The 22086-nt window shown below is 51.3% G+C and overlaps 1 protein-coding gene across 3 annotated transcripts in view; it reads right to left on the reverse strand.

Annotated features, from left to right (window-relative positions):
* CPNE5 (copine 5) overlaps positions 1-22086 on the reverse strand; it is a 102627-nt gene that overhangs the window by 77870 nt on the left and 2671 nt on the right. For all 3 annotated transcript variants that reach the window (XM_032253585.1, XM_032253584.1, XM_032253583.1), the window contains exons 2-3: positions 6450-6490; positions 5524-5570 (exon numbers count right to left, since the gene is read on the reverse strand). In XM_032253585.1, the coding sequence (XP_032109476.1) occupies positions 5524-5570; positions 6450-6490 (88 nt within the window). The remainder of the gene's footprint in view (positions 1-5523; positions 5571-6449; positions 6491-22086) is intronic.

Genomic DNA, 22086 nt, shown 5'->3' on the forward strand with positions numbered 1-22086 from the left:
TGGTGACAGATTTAGGTGCTGGGAAGATGGAGCTTTCTCAGAAGGCATAACAATGACCCGCATGGTTAAAACCAGCTGAAAGCCGGCAGCCAGGGGCCACAAGAGCAGACTTCATCCCTCCCTGGATTGGCTCATCTGCAGCCTTGTGCAAACCCCACGTCCAGAGAGAGTGCTGTGTCTGTACTTGACTTCCCCTCATCACAGGATTATTATTTCTCGGCCAAGATTTTGGTAACAGAGAGGTGATTTGTTCCTGAAGGGCAATGAACTAGATGGAGGAGTGGTGGGAATTGGCTCCTGTTTGCTCACAAGAGCAGTCTTCCATCCCAGGGGCAGTTCCAGAGAGACAACCTGGAATCTTCTTTAACCTCCATTCCTGTTACTTTTCTCTGTGGGCCACACAGAGAATCAGGCCCATCCCCAGTATGTTTGTTTGTTTTCCAGACAGGGTCTTGCTTTGTTGTCCAGGCTGGAGTTCAGTGGCGCAATCTAGGCTCACTGCAACCTCTGTCTCCTGCCTCAGCCTCCCAAGTAGCTGGGACAACAGGTGTGTGCCATCATGCCAGGCTAATTATTGCATTTTCAGTAGAGATGGGGTTTCACCATGTTGGCCAGGCTATCCCCAGTATGTTTAAATGCATCTTCCTTTCTCCAGAAAAAGCTGTGTGAAATAGCATGTGCCCTAGGGGTGCCCCATATGGGTGAGCTCTGCCATCTTCACTCCTGGAGTCTGGGCACCGGTCCTGCTCACTTCTCATAAATGAGGTCAGCCTCCTTGATCTCTCTGGACCCTCCTGCTCTGACATTCTCATTCCACAACTGCAGCTGTCCTCAGCCTGATGTCCCTGTATTGACTCTTCCTGTATCTTGCCAGCCTCACATCCTGAACACCAGCCATGCTCCTCTGTCTGTGCTGGATGGCCTCCGTTGGCCCCTCTGGTTTCACTCCCAGTCCTTCCCCACACTGCTCTGTGCACAGAGAGGCTGACCCAAGTGGACTTCTCCAATGGTCTGTTGGCCCTAGGTCTCCTATGAGGTTCCACCAGGGGGAGGCACCAGCAGGAGATGGGAGGGTGGGAATAGAGTGAGGTTGCCTGAGTTGAGCTTGTGCCTCCACTGGGGCTCCTGGTCCTGTCTGGAAGTCTCTCAGGGTTCCAGAAACCAGGACTCCCCTTCATCCCCAGGCCTGGGGTAGTAATGGCTCCCTCCTATTGCTACCCTTGAGACTCATCATCCTTTATTGATTTCACTGAATCCCATCCACCCCTTTATTACATCCCTCAACAATGCAGGACGCCACTGGGCCCCGGGTTATGTCCTCCCACATCACTGAAACCTGAAACCCAGCTCAACTCAGCTACTCCACAGCTAAGGCGTCCTGCCCCGCTCTGTAGGAGGAGGAGGTTGAGCCAGTTGATCTTGAAAGCTTCTTCCAACCCACAACTCCTCCACTCCATATCATGCGCCCCAGGCAAATGGCTTGTGTTTGGCCTCAAATTCCATTTTAAAATTCCAAATGACCTGTCAAAATGCTTTAGTTGAAGGTAGCCTTCCAGCTGCGACTTTCCCTCCCCTGCACTTCCGTTTTCTTCCATTCATATCTCTCTTCTCTTTGTTTATTGTTAGGATTGTTCATGCACATGCAAGTCCCCTCCCAGGCTGCAAATCTAGTTCTAGTTTATACATTTGGTGATGCTCTGTTCTTTTGACTCATCTCCCTTTCTTCCCCAGCCCCTGGTACATTGCCTGGTACTTCTAAATGCTTCCTGTTGCAAATATTAACTGAGATGGGAAGAGTGACCCACAAGGTCCCAAACACTTCGGATGATGCTGTGTAGTGAATATTTACTAAGCACTGACCATGAACCAAGGCACTTTATACTTCCATCATCTCCTTTCACCCTCACCTATAAGGTAGGAGTTACCCCCAGATGTAGCTCTAAGGTAGGTGTTACCCCCAGATGTCAGATGGGGAAACTGAGGTGCAGAGAGGTTAAGTAACTTGCTCTAGGTCCCACCTCCAGAAAGGGCTGGAGCCAGGAGCAAGCACAGGTGTATTCCACACCAAGGCCACCTGTCTTCTCTCTACGCCACCCGGAGGCGAATGTAGCAACAAGAGGTGACTTGGACAATTAGGAACCCTCAACCAAATGGAGACAACGCTCAATGACAGAATGTAATTAATGGTCCGCCACGCAGTGCCCTTCTGAAGAGCGCTTCCAGACTTTCCTTCATGAATCACAAAGACATTAACACATTCCTGGTTTCTATGAAGCATAGCCAAAAGGCCTCAAAAGTAATTAGTTCACTTGAGCAGACTAAACACTTCCCTAGCAATCTGGTTTACGCTTGAATTGGCATAGACTCTTGGGCAGGGTGGAATGGTAAACTTTAGCCCAGCCCCTGTGGAAATATTTCCCACATGTTTTTTTGTTTTTGTTTTTGTTTTTTCTGAGACAGGGTCTCGCTCTGTCACCCAGGCTAGAGTGCAGTGATGCAATCTTGGCTCACTGCAATCTCCACCTCCTGGGTTCAAGTGATTCTCCTGCTTCAGCCTCCTAAGTAGCTGGAACTACAGGCGCGCACCACCATGCCGGCTAATTTTCATATTTTTAGTAGAGATGGGGTCTCACCATGTTGGCCAGGCTGGTCTCAAACTCCTGAGCTCAAGTGATCCGCTTGCCTTGGCCTCCCAAAGTGCTGGGATTACAGGTGTGAGCCACTGAGCCTGGCCGCCATATGTTTTCTTTCTTTCTTTTTCTTTGTTTTACAGATGAACTTCCCATGTTTCATGAATAAAATTCACCCCCTTCAGCTTCTTGGTTCCAGCAAGTCTGTGGACTGGGGACAGAGGGAGATGGCTCCAGCCAGTCCACCAACAACGAGGAAGGGAAATTCATTAATGAAGTCTGGGTTACTGAAGTGTAACTCCGACTTTATTAAATCTTTATTAAGTCCAGGAAGGCCTCCTCACCCTCAGGCTCTCGGCATGGTCATTTTGTGCACTGTACCCCTCCCTTCCTCTTTCCTTGGACCCTGGGGACAAACCTGCATCCTTCGGTTCTTCACAGCTGCCTCCAACCCCTCTCCAGGTGGAGACCGCAGGCAGAGTCTCTATCAGGAGCCCACCAACCTCCCTCCCAGGTGTCAGTGGAGATGGGCATGAGGTGGGGCTGCCAAGGCCAATAGGGCCATAGCTTTGGGCAAATCCCCCTCTCCCACCAGTCTGGTGCCTCTTCTGATCACCTGGAGCAAGCACAATCTCCAGCCAGCTCAGGCAGCCATGAACGCCCCCGGAAGCCAGCTTTGGCTCTGTTGCCCAGCAAGCACACCCCACCTCCCCACCATGGAAGAAAACAGCATTCCTCCCTTGGCCCCTCACCTCCTGGACTTTCACCTTGTCCCCTTGCTCAGCCAGACCCTCTTCTCCAAGAGAAAGGAGGGATAGCTTCTTTGGTTGTTCATACAGGAGCTAGAGGCTCCCAGGACCCCTCATCCTGACCCAGTTCCCCCCTTTCCTCTTTCCACCTGAAAACATTCTCCCACGAGAACTCAGAGAGGGAGGGAGGAGGCAGGGGGAGCAATGTGGCAACAGCCACCACGGCCTAGTCAGCCTCTGTAGGCGCAGCTCCCTTTCCGAATCCATTCGTTGTTCAAACAACCAAGTATTAAGCACCTGCTGTGTGCTGGACTGTTCTAGGTGCTCAGAATGTCATAGTGAATAAAGCAGATGAAAATCTCTGCCCTCCTGGAGCTGACACATGACAAACAAGACAAATAAGTAGCCTGGCATGGTGGCATGTGCCTGTAATCCCAGCACTTCAGAGCCAAAGGCAGGAGGACTGCTTGAGCCCAGAAGTTCCAGACCAGCCTAGACACATACTGAGACCTCATCTCTACAAAAAAAAAAAAAAAAAAATTTTTAAATTAGCCAGGCATGACGGCACATGCCTGCTGTCCTAACTACCCAAAGTGGAAGCAGGAGGACCGTTTGAGACCAGGAGTTCGAGGCTGCAGTGGGTCATGATCAAACCATTGCACTCCAGCCTGGGCGACAGAGCAAGACCTTGTCTCAGAAAAAAAAAAAAGATAAATAAGTAAACCAGAGTGTGGGAAATGAGAAAAAGTGATAGGGAGAAAATAAAAAGCAGTTAAAGGATGGCCGGGCGCGGTGGCTCAAGCCTGTAATCCCAGCACTTTGGGAGGCCGAGGCGGGTGGATCATGAGGTCAAGAGATCGAGACCATCCTGGTCAACATGGTGAAACCCCGTCTCTACTAAAAATACAAAAAATTAGCTGGGCATGGTGGCACGTGCCTGTAATCCCAGCTACTCAGGAGGCTGAGGCAGGAGAATTGCCTGAACCCAGGAAGCGGAGGTTGCGGTGAGCCGAGATCGCGCCATTGCACTCCAGCCTGGGTAACATGAGTGAAACTCCGTCTCAAAAAAAAAAAAAAAAAAAAAAAAAAGCAGTTAAAGGGAATAAGAAGTGCTAGAAGGTTGGAATGCCAGGCAGGGTGCCCAGAGGATGCCTCCACAGGGTGACATCTGAGTTAAAACCTTAGGGAAGCATGGAAGGGCCACGAAGCCATGGGGAAAAGGGCATTCCAGGAAGAAGAATGGGTGAAAAGGCCCTGAGGCAGGAGGGGCCGAGTGACTGGAGTGGGTGGGGAGGGGCCCAGCGGCAGAATAGGTCATCAGGGAAAGGAAGTCACAACATGTGGAGCCTGGGGGGTTCCACAAAGGGAAGGTGCTTCTGCATGATGGGAACCACAGGAGGGCTCTGAGCAGAAGAGACAGAATTTGACTTCGGTTTTCACAGGATTCCTCTGGTGGCAGGGTGGGGAATAGTGTGAGGGTATCTAGGAGACCCCAGTCACTTCACAAAAGTCCCTGCCATTCTTGGGAATGGCCCTTCAAGTCAGCCCTCTCCTCCTACTCCCTATTACAAGGGACAAAGGGCACATGGAGTGGGGGTGGGGAGGGATTGACATTAGAAATGAGATGAGGCTGGAAAAGGGCGTCATCCTGGGTTGCGGTGGGTTTTGGAAGCCAGGGCGGTTTTGGAGCTGGGACTTGATTCAATGCAGAAGGGAATCACCAAAGTTTTCTGAGCAGGGAAACCACCTAACTGAAGCCATGCTCACCTGAGTCAGAAACCCCGGGAGGGAAGGTGGCGGTGGAGGAGGCACGGGGCTACAAACAACTCACACCTCCAGCTCGCAGGCACCATCTCAATGGGCCTGGACTCCTTCTGCGTCTCCCTGGGACTGGGGCTCCCTGAGGATGGGGCTGTGTCTCCCCCCAGACTGGGGTTCCCCGAGGGCAAGAACCATCCCTTCCATCTTCGATCTCTTCATCCAACAACAGGGATAGGGCTCCATGCTTTGCACACCTTGCTAGCCTTCAGCGAGGCTTAGATGCTGCAGTTAGAGTCATGTCAGGGAAACTGCCCCAGAATTAGAGACAGGCAGACAGACAGGAACCGGTGGGTGTTTCTGGTGTGGGAAGGGGCTGCACCTACCTCCCGCCACTGCTTGTTCTCCATCCCTTGGGTATACATGACGCACACTGCAGGGAGAGGAGAAACAATGGCTTAATACCTCCAGCCAGGAGGAAGGAGGGGTCCTGGATGGAAAGGGTCCTGGATGGGCAGGCGCCTCAGCAGATCTGGCCTGGGTGGCACTGTTGGATCTGATAGGGGTAGAGGAGGTCTCCTGGGGTGGCTGAGATCTTGGTGATTAGGTCTAGGAATCTGGCCCCCCAAGCTCGAATGGCGTTCTAGATGCACCAATTCAGAGGGGTTGCCTTGGAGAAGGGAGACTAGGTGTGCCTGGAAGGGGCAACCTTTAGGAGGAGGGTCAGGGCCATTTGCTTCTAGGCCACAGGAAGGGTCAGAAGTGTGAGACAGGTAGACAGGTGGGCGTGACGGAGGACAGGTGGAGGTGTGGTGGGGTAGAGCATCAGAAAGCGGCTTTGCTTTTACAGCCCAAAGCAGTCTCTTGAAGCCTCTGATTATCATCAGCCCCATTTACAGATGGGAAAACTGAGGCTCAGAGGAAGCCAATGATCCATTCCAGGTTACACACTTGGGTGGCACTGCTCGAGGCTAGAACCTGGACTCCAAAATCAGTGTTCATCACCAGATCACAGCCAATTGGAGCTCTTAGGTATACTGGTTTATCTGCGACCCTGTGGCCCCAGACTCCCACCCCCTCCCAAACTGCTCTGTTGTGTCAAGGCTTCACAAGCATGTGGGCTGGGAAGGGTCAAACCCCCGCGGTTATCTTTCTCAGCCACTATGGGTGAAACATTAAGCAGGCTTGACACACTTGGAACGGTGCCTGGCACATGGTTAGCGCTCAGTAAGGGCTCAAGCATTGCTGCCATAATTAATCATAGTGTTGTCGCTGTTATTTTTACCGTTCTTATTGTCAGAGCAGGACTTACGTGGGTCAGACTTGGAAAACATGTCTTTGTCCAAGAGGTTCCTGAAAGAGGGAGAGAGAGGAGGGGTTAGTACGGCTGGCTGAGAGGAGGCGACCTCAGGTACTGAGACCAGGAGGCTGCCTCTGGCCTGGCCTCAGGCAAAACAGTTCCACAACGGTTTATTAGGCTTCATTAAAAGCCAGGCACTGGGCAGGCCCTGGAGGTTCCTCAGCCCACCTGCCTAAGGTGTGTAGAGCTCCCTACCCCCCACCCCCACCGTCACCACGAGCGCTCCAGGAAGGTGCTCTGGCGCCCTGTGTCACACAGCCACTCACCATCGGGCGATTTCCCAAACTGCCCAATATCTTAGCCCTTTCTAGAAGCTCTCCTTTGATCACTTCTCTGCGTCTCAAGAAAACAAAATAAAGCAATCAAAACATATCCATCTAGTCTCCCATTTTCTCAAGGCTCTACTTCCGGCCAGTTTATTCGATGGCCTCATCTGTGCTGATGGATTAATGAATGACACCTCCCAGGGGAAGCAGACTCATTTGGACAAGGCCCATCTTCGGTCAAGTGCAGGGCTAACACATGGTCCTGATAATCAGACTGGAAGGCACTGCAGCAAGATGATGGACCCAACATTTGGGGACAGAATGATCTTTCTTCTTTTTCTTTTTCTTTTTTTTGAGGCAGAGTCTCGCTCTGTTGCCAGGGCTGGAGTGCGGTGGTGCGATCTCGGCTCACTGCAACCTCCGCCTCCCGGGCTCAAGCGATTCTCCTGCCTCAGCCTCCCGAGTAGCTGGGATTACAGGCGCCTGCCACCACACCCAGCTAATTTTTTGTATTTTTAGTAGAGTTCGGTTTCACCATGTTGGCCAGGCTGGTCTCGAACTCCTGACCTTGTGATTCACCCGCCTTGGCCTCCCAAAGTGCTGGGATTACAGGCGTAAGTCCAGCCCAGAGTGCTCTTTCAACAGGTGCTAAGCTCCCCTTGCCCTGCCTCCATGCAATGAAGGCTCCCACTCGAACCCTAGAGATAGGTCAGGTGGTGTGCCGTTTTACAAATATGAGCTCCCGATTCTCATGCTGCCCTGCAAGGTTGGTCCTGGGCACAGACGTGGAAGTGGAGGGGAGAGGTGGGAAGGATGGGCAGGCTGCGTCCTGCGCATCTGTATTCCTCATTCCACAGTGATCTCCCGCCATCGGGAAGCCACACAGTCCAGGGGAAACTCAGTCCCTGGCTGGGAAGTGATTCAACCTCTCTGAGTCTCTGCTTCCTCATCAGTACAATGGTAGTACCAGTCTTGAAGGCTGCTGATGCCCTGCCTGTATCCCCTCAGCCCTCACAGTTCCTGTACACACCCATGGTTTCCTCTTGCATCTGTTTCTCTCCTGAGGGTGTTCTCAGGCAGGTCAGGCCGCTGCAAGTGCCAGAAAGTTTATGCTCCCAAGGGTGGCACTCAGCCCACAGGAAGGGGCTGGGGGGCTAACTGCTCAGCTTCTTCACTCACCCTGGGACAGCTCTGCTTTACAGTCTCTCAGAAGTCCCAGTGGGACTGAGTCCCAGAGGCCACCAAGAGACCTACCCATGACTGCATCCCCTGCTGACCAGGTCTTCCCTCCCCTGCTCCCCCGGCGAGCTGCCAGGCAAGCCCTTCCCGCCTGTGCACCGCCCCTGCCAACACTGCCCTCTAGACTTGGTTCTTTTCCCAACCATCTCAGCCTTGTCCCACATCCCGCCCAGAGGTCCCAAGGGATCTTGTCACCTTCCTTCTCCACGCCCACAAACCCCCACGAGTGCCTCTGCCCCTTGAACTGCTTTTCCAGAGAAAAGAAACAGTCAACACGGGTCTGTGTTGCTTCCTGAAAGTCAACTTCCAATGTCAGAGCTAGGCCAGGCCTATAATCCCAGCACGTTGGGAGGCCGAGGTGGGTGGATCACTTGAGGTCAGGAGTTCGAGACCAGCTTGGCCAACATGGTGAAACCCATCTCTATTAAAAATACGAAAATTATCCCAGCATGGTGGTGTGCACCTGTAATCCCAACTACTTGGGAACCTGAGGCAGGAGGATCACTTGAACCAGGGAGGCGGAGGTTGCAGTGAGCTGAGATCGCGCCACCGCACTCCAGCCAAGGCAACACAGCAGCAGCAGCAGCAACGACAAAACAAAACAAAACAAATGTCAGAGCTGATGAGGCCCTGAGGACGATCTGTTCTTCTTTCTCCTCCATGATGGGGAGACGAAAGACCAGGGAGAGGCGAAGGGCAGCCGTGGCCCACAGCAAGCAGTGGTAGAGACAGAAAGGTCTAGAAGGAGGCCTTACCCTGAGTCACTGTCATCAAAGCCCTCAGCAGTGACAGCCTGTCAGGCAACTTGACCCCATAATCAACCCTGCCACCCATGCCCTGCACCCTAAGGTGGGAGCCAAAGATCAGCCAACAGGCAGACGAGCAGCCTGAGGCCTACACATGCGTCCCGCGGTGCCTGGGGAAGCCAAGGCTCAGATGCATTCACAGCCAAATTCTACCGAAGTATCATGCAGAGCTGGTACCATTTTGACTGAAACAACTCCAAAAAATTGGGGATAAGAGATTTCTCCCCAACTTATTCTGCGAGGCCAGCATTATTCTGATACCAAAACCTGACAAAGACACATAGAACATCGCATTCATGAATCCCCGCAGCTCCAGTCCCTGCGTAGATTCCCAGAGATGCCCCCAAGAGAGGAATTTCCAAACAGCTTCAGGAAACCAGTCCCTGGAGAACTGTCACCCCTCCCGACTCCAGTCTCTACACCCAGGGGACACTCCCCAAAGGCAGCCACCCCTCGCTGGCCCTCCCTTGCCCCACAGGCAACCACCCCCCTCCTGGCCCCCACCAGCCCCTCCACCAGCCCAAACCCAGTCCCAGCCAGCTGTCACTTTGGAAACCATCTGATAAACCTCCCAGCCCTCCACAGAGAGCATCAGATGAAATGATGCACAAGGCAGCTCTGGAAAGTAGGCAGCAGGGGCTACGTAAGACACCACTTCTACATACGATCACTCACACCCAGCGGGGCTGACATCCCTGGGTGACTTTCTCATCCTGAAGTGTGCTAAGTTTGGGGGTAGGAGTGTCTATCTTGATTTAAACAAAGGACAAATGTCTTAACACCAAAGATGACTCTACAGTGGTGGAACCTGAAGCACAGCGAGGAGCTAAAAGTGATGAGGAGGACGGGACTTCTCTACTAAAGCAAGCACTTTAGGTTTATCTTTGAATTCAATCATGAAATTAAGCAATTCCATAAAATCCTCCAAAATTCAAGCTGGAGAGGACCTCAGAGTCACCTTTTCCAAATCCTTTACCAGTCAGGAATGTGAGACTCGGAGGAGCAACACCTGACCCCTCCAAGATCTGGGACTCCTCCAAGTGTGGCTCTAGAACTCGGGTCTGGTCATATCCAGGTTAGGGAGAAAGAGAGTGAGACCCTGGATTTCAGTCTAGATACGCTGTGTGTGTGTGTGTGTGTGTGTGTGTGTCTGTGTGTGCACGTGCATTACGGGTGGTGGGAGGGAGAGATCTTATCCTCTAAAACAAGTAGACAAGTTTTTCCTGACCCTGCCCACTTCCCAGCTGGGCTAGAGGCACACAGCTAGATAAAGAAATAGATTCTAACCACTTGACCCCTTGCCCAGTGACCTCAGGACTCTCACCGAGTCCTAAAACATGTGTCACCCTGGCAACTAGCAACCAAGGATAAAGCAAACCCTCTCTCCTCCACTCTGCTGAAATTATTCTTGCCATCCTTCCAGATCATTCTGTCCTTCCTCAGTTTTGCCTTTCCTGAACACTGATGGACAGCGACTTGCTCTTCTCTCCCCTGAGCTCCCTGTGGCCTGGAGTGTGCAAGCCTCTGACTTGGAGGACCCCGTTACATACTCTGTACATGCTCGGTTGCAAAATCATGGGTGTATCTCTCTCTCACACTGGCTGTACACGCCTCCACGGCAGGGTTCCCCCCTGCCACAGGCCAGCCTAGCACCTGAGTCAGAGTAGTGGCCTGGCAAGCTGGATGGATGAAAGAACGGCCTGATAGGGGAGCGCGGTCTGCATCTCCCCACCTGGATGGTGCACAGCCCCTTGTTCTTCCCCTCAGCTGTGGCGTGTAGCAGTCAAATGCATGGGCTGTGCAGTCAGACAAGCTGAGCTCACATCCTGACTCTGAGCGGGTGGCTTGCCCTCCTTGTGCCTCAGTTTCCCCCTCTGTAAAGTGGGGGTAAAAATAGTTCAGGGCTGCTGTGGAGATTCAATATGTGGAGCCCCTGGGACTAGTCGGCCTTGTCAGAGAGGCCAGCTGTCCTAGGCCCGGAACTGAGCGGAGCCACCACTCACTCGGTGGATGCCCAGAGCACTTGGTGACAAGCACAGCACAAGCCCTCCACCCTCACAGGCCCAAGGGAGAAGCCTACCCCCAACACAATCCCAGGGCTCCCTTCTGAATCCCTTCCCCAGCTCAGCCCTCGTCAGTCTCCCTTCCATTCCCCCTCTCAGCCTTGAGGACCCTCTGCCCCTCTCCTAGGTCCCTGCGCCCTACACCCCCTCTGATCCCTCACCTTGTCCACACTTGCCTCCATCCATCCCTCTCCCTAACAACCTGTCCAAACAGAAGCCTCAGGGCCTGGTAAGTCTCCTCTCTTGGCTTTGGAGGGGTGGCTTCACCCCATGAACAACGGGCTGCGCACTTCTGGGGCTCACTCCTGCCCCTGGGTGTAAAATGACAGTTCCTTGGGCTCTTCGCAGAGTCTGGTTGTGTAGGTCTGAAGCAGTGCTCCAGAAGCCATGTCTAAACAAGTGCCCCCCAGATGTCCCCCATTATGTCTCTGATGGCAGCCGTCCGAATACTGCATATTGAGACATCATATTTTAGGGCCTCAGTTTCCCCCACTGTAAAGTCACAGACAACAATACACACACGTGCAGCACCGGCAGGTTCTCCAAGGTAAAGCGCCTTCCCCACTGATCCTCACCCTGACCCACTGAGAACTTCCAGGCTCGGGGGCAGTGAGTCACTTGCCCACAGGCACACAGACAAAAGCCTGGGGAGGAAACCGGGTCTCCCGCCCTGAAGAAGGGCCCCAGGCACGAGTGCACAGACAAGACCAGACCACAAGTACTTTTCCTCCACTTTCTGTCTTTGGAGAGCACAAAGAGAAATCTTTTTTTTTTTTTCTAACAGGAAATACATACTGTTTTTTTTTTTTTTTTTTTTTTTTTTTCAAAAAGAGCATACAACCCTTCCACTGTCTGCACAGCAGTCTGGAGCTTGGTTTCTTTTGTTCCTTAAATCAAGGCCAAGGAAGCAGAGCCAAGAGCCCCACTTCCTCCCTGCTTACCCTTGAGGAAGCATTTCCAATCCAGTGGCAGTGAGAAAATGGTCATTCACTGGGCTGGGAGGTCAGAAGTCTCCAAGGCCCCAGCAAGGACAGAAAGCCCTGGAAGGGCAAAATGAGAGCCCCTGGCAGGTGCTAAAGGAGGGGCCACAGGGTAACACCTCCCATCTGGAGGGCTTAAGAAAGAAGCTGGGCACATGTAGTCCTAGCTACTCGGGAGGCCAAGGAGGGAGGATCGCTTGAGCTCAGGAGTTTGCGTCCAGCCTGGGCAACAGAGTGAGATCCCATCTCTAAAACAACAACACAAACCAAAACAAAATGTAAGGTGTGGGTAGAGACTAGGGTGTACCAGTCTGAGAGGGAGACACAACCCTGCCCTCGGGGAGCCCCTTCTGACCAGGAGACACAGCCTCTGCCTCCAGGAGTCCTCAGTCAGAAAGGAGACCTGTTTGCTCCTGAGCTGAGATGCTGGGTGAACTGACCATCACACATCCCTGGTTGTCTCTAAACAAAGCCCATAAATGCTGCATCAATGCACTGGGCAAAGGCTTTGGCTGCAGCACAGAGAGAAACACATGTTCCTGGAGCAGGACCCATAAGGGAGGTCGTGGAGCCCCAAAGCTGTAAGCAAAGTATGGCGTATTGGTATAGATAGATACCGTATACACGGATGCATTCTTCTGGAGAGCTCTCATTAGATACCCAAAGACACTCAGGAGTCTAGAAAGATCAAGAAAAGCTGGCTTATCTTCTTCCCAGCAACTCGCCCTAAGCGTCCCTCCAACCTTGGGTGAAAAATGGGGGCGCTGAGAGCACAGACGTCAAGCTTCATCTCTGGATGTGACACGCAGCTGTGTCCCTTACTTACTGTATGACCTCTGGCATGTCACTTAGCTTCTCCGTGCATCAGCATTCCCATTTGTAAAGAAGGGGTAATCACAGTCCCACCCTCCCAGAAGTTTCCTGAGATGACTAGAGTTCACATATACAAAGCAGTTAGAACAGTGTCTGGCACATAGTAAGTTGCAACGCAGTGCCTGGCACACAATAAGTGCTCAATAAAGGCCTGTGGCGAATGAGACGGCACCTAGGAATGCTCCGCCTTCTCCCCCTTCTGATCCCTAAAGCGTGGCTTTTGCAGGACCCAAGCCCTACATGCCCTTTCTCACCACTGCCCACTGGTTATCCATCCTTCCTTGAGGAGGGAGTGGGGATGGGAGAGCCAAGGTCAGGTAGAGACAGAAATCCAGAGTGGGCCTGGTGGCTCACGCCTGTAATCCCAACACTTTGGGAGGCTGAGGCAGGAGGATCGCTTGAGGCCAGGAGTTTGAGATCAGCATGAGCAACACAGGGAGACCCTGTCTCTACAAAAAATAAATGAAATTAGCCGGCTGTGGTGGTGTGCCTCTGTAGTCCCAGCTACTCGAGAGGCTGGGGTGGGAGGATCGCTTGAGCCCAGGAGGTCGAGGCTGCAGTGAGTCATGATCACACCACTGCACTCCAGCCTGGGTGACAGAGCGAGACTCTGTCTCAAAAATAAATAAATACATAAATAAAGGAAACAGGAGGCTGGGCGCAGTAGCTCATGCCTGTAATCCCAGTACTTTGGAAGGCTGAGGTGGGTGGATCACCTGAGGTCAGGAGTTCGAAGCCAGCTTAACCAGTATGGTGATACCCTGTCTCTACTAAAACTACAAAACTTAGTTGGGCATGGTGGTGGGCGCCTGTAGTCCCAGCTACTCAAGAGGCTGAGGCAGGAGAATTGCTTGACCCCAGGAAGCGGAGGTTGCAGTAAGCCAAGATCGCACCACTGCACTCCAGCCTGGGCGACAGAGAAAAAGAAAAGTTGAGTGTAGGAATTGCAAAAAAAAAAAAAAAAAAAAAAAGAAAGAAACAGGAATCCTGATGGTCCTACAGAAGCCCCTGAGGTACTGACCAGAATCACCCCATTTCTGTGTGGAGCAATTCAACACAAACATTTGGCAAGTGGGGTGGGAGAGAGATGACATACATCAAGTATATAATCTGTGGCAAGTCCTTTGTTATGTACTTAGCCTGTGACACTCTATTTACCCCCCATGTCAACCCCAGAAAGTAGACTTTGCTCCCATTCTATCAGCAAGGCCACTGAGGCTGAGCGATGTGCCTGGTGTCACCTGCTTGACAAGAAGCATGCAGAGATTTGAACTCTGGAGCTCATGCTCATTTAAAGGTGCCCAGGGGAGTGCTTGTGCTACCAAAGCCAAGGTCTCCCAAAGCCTCATCTGGGCCAGCATTGCTCCCTCTTTTCCTCACTCTCCTATTTCCCGTCCTCAGCCTCTCGGAGCTGCCCCCAGACAAATGACTAAAGAGAAGAGCTGGGGGGTTTCCCATCTCCTCCTGCCCGGCTCCAGACCTAACAGGCAGAAGTAATCCGAGGAAAGCAGGGCGGGAGCTAGGAGGAGAGGGACCTTGGCACCCAGCCCCTGGCACATGCCCATCTCCCCTTTCAGATCCCGTTCCTTACCCGCGTTCCCTATCTCCCTGCCAAGCAACCTCACAGAGGTCTAAAAAGCAATTTTCACATGGCTTAAAGAGCTCTCCTTCCTGGGGCAATTAGCATTTTTATTGTTATTAATTATTGTAATAATTGTCCCTCTCATGCTATGTGGCCAAGGGAAGAGAGCAGGAGCTCTGGCCTCAGACGCTGGAGTCCCCACATGGCCACATGTGGCCTGGACAAGCCACTTCACCTCAGCTTCCTCATCTGGGCATGGGGTCACATACCTGCCTGTGGAGTTGCTGTGAGGTCACCAGCTTCAAACAAAAACGTAGGAAGCACACTCAATTCCTCTTTCCCTTATTCCCCCTCCTGTCCCATTCATCAAGTCTTAAATGTTTCTCCTTCAAAATACACCAAAATCTGTCCGCTCCTCTGCACCGCACCATCAGCATCCTCTCACTCGGGGGTCTCAGTGGCCTTCTGTCTAGCAATGTGCTTCCATGCCTGCCTCCCCCCACCCTCACCAGTCCCTTCTCTTCACGGTGACCAGAATTCTTTTTATTTTATTTATTATTATTATTTGGAGATGGGGTTGCTCTCTATTGCCCAGGCTGGAGTGCAGTGGTACGAACTCGGCTCACTGCAACCTCCGCCTCCTGGGTTCAAGTGATTCTCCTACCTCAGCCTCCTGAGTTGCTGGGATTACAGATGCAAATTGCCACACCTGGCTAATTTTTGTATTTTTAGTAGAGATGGGGTTTCACCATGTTGACCAGGTGGGTCTCAAACTCCTGACCTCAAGTGATCCACCCGCCTCAGCCTCCCAAAGTGCCGGCATTATAGGCATGAGCCATTGTGTTCGGCCTCTTTTATTTTTTTTTCTAGTTTTTGAGGTAAAGTCTTGCTCCGTCGCCCAGGCTGGAGTGCAATGGCGTGATCTTGGCTCACTGCAACCTCCGCCTCCCAGGTTCAGGCGATTCTCCTGCCTCAGCCTCCTGAATAGCTGGGATTACAAGCACCTGCCACCACACCTGGCTAATTTTTCTATTTTTAGTAGAAATGGGGTTTCACCATGTTGGCCAGGCTGGTGTCAAACTCCTGACCTCAGGTGATCCGCCTGCCTCGGCCTCCCAAAGTGCTGGGATTACAGGCTTGAGCCACTGCACTCAGCCCAGAATTATTTTTAAAGCTTCAATCAGAACTCCTGCCGTTAGAATCAAACTCCTTAGCATGGTCCACAAAGCCAGTGACCTGCAGCCTGCATTTCCTCTCTGGCCTCATCCTCCTCCCCTCCTCATCTCCCACACGCTCCAGCCACGCGGGTCTCCCTGCAGTCTTGCAAGCATACCAAGGCCTTTTGCCACAGGGCCTTTGCACCTGCTGTTCTATCTTAATCACCCTGCCTCCGCATCCTCCTTTTGGACCTAAAGCATCCCCAACAGCCACAAACTTATTTACAGAGCACTTATTCCTATCAGACATTACTTGCTTGATTAAAAATGTGTATATTTATCTATATTCCACCCCACTCCCATGTGGGTTCAATGAGGGAATTTCGTCTGTCTTGTTCACCACCATATCCCTAGCACTTAGAACTGTGCCCGGCACAGAAAAGCCTCTCAGCTGAATGCTGTGGCTCACACCTGTAATCCCGGAATTTTGGGAGGCCAAGGCGAGTGGATCACTTGAAGTCAGGAGTTTGAGTCCAGCTTGGCCAACATGGTGAAATCCTGTCTCTACTAAAAATACACAAATTAGCTGGGCGTGGTGGTACACACCTGCAATCCCAGCTACCTGGGAGGCTGAGGCAGGAGAATTGCTTGAACCCGGGAGGCGGAGGTTGAGGTGAGCCAAGATCAGGCCACTGCATTCCAGCCTGGGTGACAGAGTGAGACTCCATCCCCCGCCCCCCCCAACAAAAGCCTCTCAATAGCAAATGAAGATCAACATCAGTTATCAAATAAACGAATGTGTCAGTAGTGTTCAGTTATTGGCACCTGTTACCATGATTAAGTTGATTTAGCACGTTGCAGTTTATATAGAATGTCACAGACTTAATCTCTTCAGAGCAATGAAGACAGAGGATATGGACAGGACCAGTATTTTCCACCAGTTTACAAATGGAGAAACTGAGATTGGAGAACTTAAACAATCTGGCCAGGGTCCCAGAGACGATAAGCCAGGAGTGGCACTGACTTTCAGTGTCCTGCCCGGGATTCTTCCATACCCAAAGGTATAAAGCTGTCCTGTTGTGACTGTGAGGTCTGTGCGAGGCCAGCAGAAGAGACCTTAGGGGACTGAAGCACCTTTCAGTGTTTTGAAATCACACTAAGCCTTTTTTTCTTTTTGAGATGGAGTCTCGCTTTGTTGCCCAGGCTGGAGTGCAGTGACGCGATCTTGTCTCACTGCAACCTCTGACTCCCGAGTTCAAGCGATTCTCCTGCCTCAGCCTCCCTAGTAGCTGGGATTATAGGCACCTGTCACCACTCCCAGTTAAATTTTGCATTTTTAGTAGAGACAGGGTTGTCTCTACTAAAATGGGAAGTCTGCCATCTTGGCCAGGCTGGACTTGAACTCCTGACCTCGGGGTCCACCCGCCTTGGACTCCCAAAGTGCTGGGATTACAGGTATGAGCCACCGCACCTGGCCACACTAAGCCTTTTTATTCTTGGCTGGCAAACTGGCAGAAAGAGAGGCAGTTAGGGGTCCAACCAAGCTGTGCTTGGAGAATCAGTCACCTAACACTGGCTGTCCACTGACTGCAGGAAAATCTAGGGAGCAGGCCTCAGATATGCAAATTCTAGGTTCTTGGAAAGCCTCCTTGCTTTCCAAATGGCCTTATAGACTCCCTGGCTGCCCATCCAGCAAGCATTATCCGCCCACTCTCTTCCTGCTGACAGAATCCACATTGTTCAGATCTGATGATGACTTCCTGAAATCAGGGAAGGTGGCCCCTGTCCCTAGTCTAGGAGTGCACATGAGACCCAGCTTTGGCCCCTGAAATAGAAAGGAAAGTTACTGAGAGAATTTTGGAAAGGATTGTACTTTCTTGGTGAAAAGAACTTTTTAAAGAGAGGCCTCTGGCCTCATGCCTAGCTTCCTGTCTTTGGATGCGGTTGTGATGCCTGAAGCAGGGGCAGCCATTTTGTAACAACAAGGTCTACTGCTAAGATGATAGCAAAGTAGAAAGACAACTGGGTCCTTGATGATAAAGTGAGCTGCCAAAGTAGCCCTGAGATAACCTACCTCCAGACTCACTGTGGTCTGAGAAAAATAAGTGCATTTCAGGTTTAAGCCACCATCAGTCAGGTTTTCTGTTACCTACAGCTGAATCATTCCTACCCAAACCTGACTCCTCCCTGCCCCAGAGCGTTCCAGCCTAATCCCCGGCCTCCTCCCTAGCCTTTCTTCCCAAGGGTAGGGCATCTCCAGTGATTGCCTTGAGTCTGCACAGGGTGAACTGTGAGCTGGGAGAGGAGGTATGGTAAGCTACTACTATATGGTCCGGATGGCACAGAAGGCCGGCTTCTGGCAAACCCTCGTTCTGGGTTTGCTGCTTAGAACCAGCGGCATCCCTTAGCAAGGAAGGCCTCTCCCATCCCTGGGGAGAGACAGCCTGCCTTTTTGTCACACTTAACCATAGTTGGTACTTAGGCCTCTACCACTATCCTCCTGAAGAACCCAACCTCCAATCTCAAGAAGCCCTCAAGGCCTTGAAGTCTGAGGGAATAGAATTTAGACACTTGTCTCCAAAATGTACTCACTGTGTAAGTACATTTGGGGAGGTCCCTTAACCTCTCTGAGCCTCAATTTCCTAATCAGCAAAAAGAGAAAATACTACTATCTATCTCAGTTTAAAAGACATAGTAATTGTGATTGGCAGAAATATAAGATGGCCTCCAAGATTCCAGCCTCCTGACTTACACATCTGTATAATCCTCTCCCCTTGAGAGTGGGCGGGACCTGAGACTACGCTAGGTTAGTCACACACACGGCTGCGTTAGAACGTATGACAAAGGCAATTAGATATTCATTCTCGTGATTATAGTTACTTTACATAAGACTCTGTCATAGCAGATTGGGGAGAGAATCTCCTCCTGGCCTTTAAGAAGTGAGCTGCCATGCTGCAAGGGGGCCACGTGGCTAGGGCCTGTGGGCAGCCTCCAGGAACTGAGAGTCACTCTGGTCAAATAACCAGCAAGAAAACAGAACTCTAATTTCTCTGCTGCAAGAAATTGAAGTCTGCCACCCACCAGCGAGTTTGGAAGAGGACTCAGAGCCTCGGATAAGACCACAGACCTGCCAACACCCTGATTCCAGCCTAGTGAGACCCTGGGCAGAAGAGTCAGTTTATGTCATGCATGGACTTCTGACCTACAGACACTAGGAAATGAGAAATGGCTATAGTTTGAAGCTGCTAGGGTCGTGGTAATTTGTCACACGGCAATTGAGAACTAATACAATAATCTTAGTTTGAATCATATAAAAGTATTATGGGAGCCAGATAGCTCACACCTGTAAAACCAGTACTTTGAGAGGCACAGGCTGGAGGAGTTTGAGATCAGACAATCAGCCTGGGCAACCAAGTAAGAGCCCATCTCTACCAAAAAAATAAAAATAAAAAATAAAAAAATTAGCTGGGCGTGGTGGTGTGTGTGCCTGTAGTCCTAGCAACTCAGGAGGCTAAGGCAGGAGGATTGCTTGAGCCTAAGAGTTGGAGGCTGCATTGAGCTATGACTCTGCCACTGCAATCCAGCCTAGGTGACAGAAAGAGACTCTATCTCCAAAAAAAAAAAAAAAAAAAAAATAGGAAGGAAGGAAAGAGAGAGAGAGAAAGAGAGAGAGAGAAAAAGGAGGAAAGAAAGAAAGAAAAAGAAAGAAAGAAAGAAAGAAAGAAAAAGAAAGAAAGAAAGAAAAAAAATACAAGAAAAAGAAAAAGTGTTATTTATTTGAACAGGTTAAAAACAGATGGACTGGGTGGGTGTGGTGGCTCATGCCTATAATCCCAGCGCTTTGGGAGGCCAAAGTGGGCGGATCACCTCAGGTCAGCAGTCTGAGACCAGCCTGGCCACATGGTGAAACCCCATCTCCAGTAAAAATACAAAAATTAGCCTGGCATGATGGCGCATGCCTGTAATCCCAGGTACTTGGGAGGCTAAGGCAGGAGAATCACTTGAACCTGGGAGGCAGAGGTTGCAGTGAACTGAGATCATGCCACTGCACTTCAGCCGGGGTGACTAAGACTCCGTCTAATAAAAAAAAAAGTTGAGTATAGGAATTGTACATGGTTCATCCTAATACGGATGTAAAGTGCCTAGCATGCAGTAGGCACTCAGTAAATACCACTGTTTATTCCCCTAGCTCCACTGACCTGAGTACCTTGGTGTATTCAATGGTTAAATGGACATCTTTTCCTAGCACTGGCTTTGACAGCTGCTGCCCTCCTCCAGGCTCCTCCCTCCCCCAAACCACCCTCTCCCTGCCTGTCAGAAGAGAGCACTCAGAGCTGTTCACACCCCTTCTGAGAGGCCCAGGGCACAGCTCCTGAGCTGGGCTGCGTCTTGGCAGCAAAACGCCAACCCAAACAGACAGCAGAAGGCAATATCTCTGGGGCAGAACAACTGCCCACCAGCCCCATACCAGCTGGTGGGGAGAGGGCAGCCAGCAGGACCAAGCGATTGGCTGCTTCCAGACTGGTCCCACCCCATCTTCCCTGGATCTTGGGAACCCACCCTGTGGAACTGTGCATCGCTTCTCCAGCAGGACCCTGCGCAAGTGCAAAGGTTTCCTGTTATGTAAAAAATGCAAATCATTCTTTCTAACCAACATGCTGGGCCAGATCCCTGCATAGAGACCTGAAAAATAGTGGGGCCTTTGGAGAATGGAACATAGGACAGGTAAGTTTTGATTGGTTCTGCAGGATGGCTCACAGAGTCAGGAAGGGTCTAGAACAGGCCATCAGAGGAGGGAAGAGCTCTTGCCTGAAGGAAGGAGAGTCTTTAAAGTCACATTTGTTACAATGTCTACTGCTATCTAGTTCCACAAACCATCTGCCCTACTCAGTCCCAAAACAACCCTTAAGAATCTCCAGATCAGCCGGGCACAGTGGCTTGTGCCTGTAATCCTAGCACTTTGGGAGGCCAAGGCGGGTGGATCGCCTGAGGTCAAGAGTTTGAGACCAGCCTGGCCAACGTGGTGAAACCTTGTCTCTAATAAAAATATAAAAATTAGCCCTGTGTGGAGGCAGGCACCTGTAATCCCAGCTAAGGCAGGAGAATTGCTTGAACCCCAAAGGCAGAGGTTGCAACGAGCTAAGATCACGCCATTGCACTGTAGCATTCCAGCCTGGGCAACAGAGCAAAAACTCCGTCTCAAAAAAAAAAAAAAAAAAAAAATCTCTAGATTGATCAGGACACACGCAGACCCTGGGAGCCAGTTATAGAGGCAGATTTTTATTAACTTCCAGGTGTCAAATAAGCACCAACATCAACCGCTATTCATGAATTAGGTCATTTAAGCCTCATAATGGATAAGGATCATTATACTTCCTTTACAGATGAGGAAACTGAGGCACAGATCGGTTAAATAGCTTACCCAAAGTCACAGGAACAGAGCTGGGATTTGAAACCAAGGAGACAGATGCCAGAGATCACATTCATAACCATTGTGCCAAATAACCAAAGGCTTTCTAATCTTGGGCCCTGAGTTTACCATAGCCAGTAAAAATAATTGCTTGGGAGCACAGTATACTCTGCCTGAAGCAGGGGCCTGAACCTGTCCATCCCACAGTGTCATTTGCCTTCAGCAGAGATTCGGCCCCACGGTGGCCCTGTGCTCTGACTCAGATGTGACCCTCTGCCAGGCAGCTTTGCTTAGCTAGCTGAGCCCTAGGATGAGCATGTCAGATCCCCCACTAGGCACAGAGCAGAAGGGTCCTGGGGCTGCAGGGAGTGGTAGGCCCCCTCGTGAGGTGAAAGGCAAGTGGAAACAAGTGTTTCTGGGAGCCAGAGGCGGCAACTCATAATCTTCCCTGAAGCATTGGCCCCTCTACCCCAGCTGCCCATCCTGAGACCCTCTGGAGTTCTCACTTGCCAGCCCCTCTGCCTACCCCACTGTTCTGTGCCCACCAGCAGGTGTCTCTTAGATGCCCAGGGTAGGGCATGCCGTAGCCTCCTCTCCTCAGCCCAGACATTGCTGAGCACAGGGTGCAGGGGGGAACAACTTGACTCTAACTGGTGACCGTGGAGTGAAGACTATGCTGGAGAAAGCCACTCTTTGCATCTCTCCCTCCTCCCTGTGCTCCTCTCCTCCTCCTTTTCCTCCTCCTCTCTCTCTCTGTTCTAGAACCTGAATAGTTGGGCCTGGCTAAGGCAAAGAGATGCATCTACAATTTCAAGGCCACCCAGCCTGTTTTCTCACCTCCCTTCTGTTCTAAGTGACTGCTCCCTCCTCATCCCTCCCCACCAAACCCACTCCCCCCGCCTCTGGCTTTCTGGAGAACATGAGCAGGGCCTAAGTCAGGCCTTCCTCAGCTCATGGATCATGTCCTCTGAGAGGGAACTGACCCAGGGTCAGCCCCAGAGCCACATCCCCCAGGAAGGCCTCTTATGCAAGAGGGTTTGAGTCCTGAGGGACCAGATGCTGCTGCCTTAGGGTGACCATTGTAGCTTATTGAGCACCTACTGTATGCCAAGCATGTGCAAAGTAGCACGCTAGGTGCCTCATGCTCCTCCACTCCTGCAAGTTAATTCCTCTTACGGTATTTGGCAAGTGGCAGGCACTGTTCCAAGCACAT

This window comes from Sapajus apella, unplaced genomic scaffold (genome assembly GCF_009761245.1).
Source record: "Sapajus apella isolate SASKATOON/1434 unplaced genomic scaffold, GSC_monkey_1.0 scaffold83, whole genome shotgun sequence".
Lineage (NCBI taxonomy): Eukaryota > Metazoa > Chordata > Mammalia > Primates > Cebidae > Sapajus > Sapajus apella.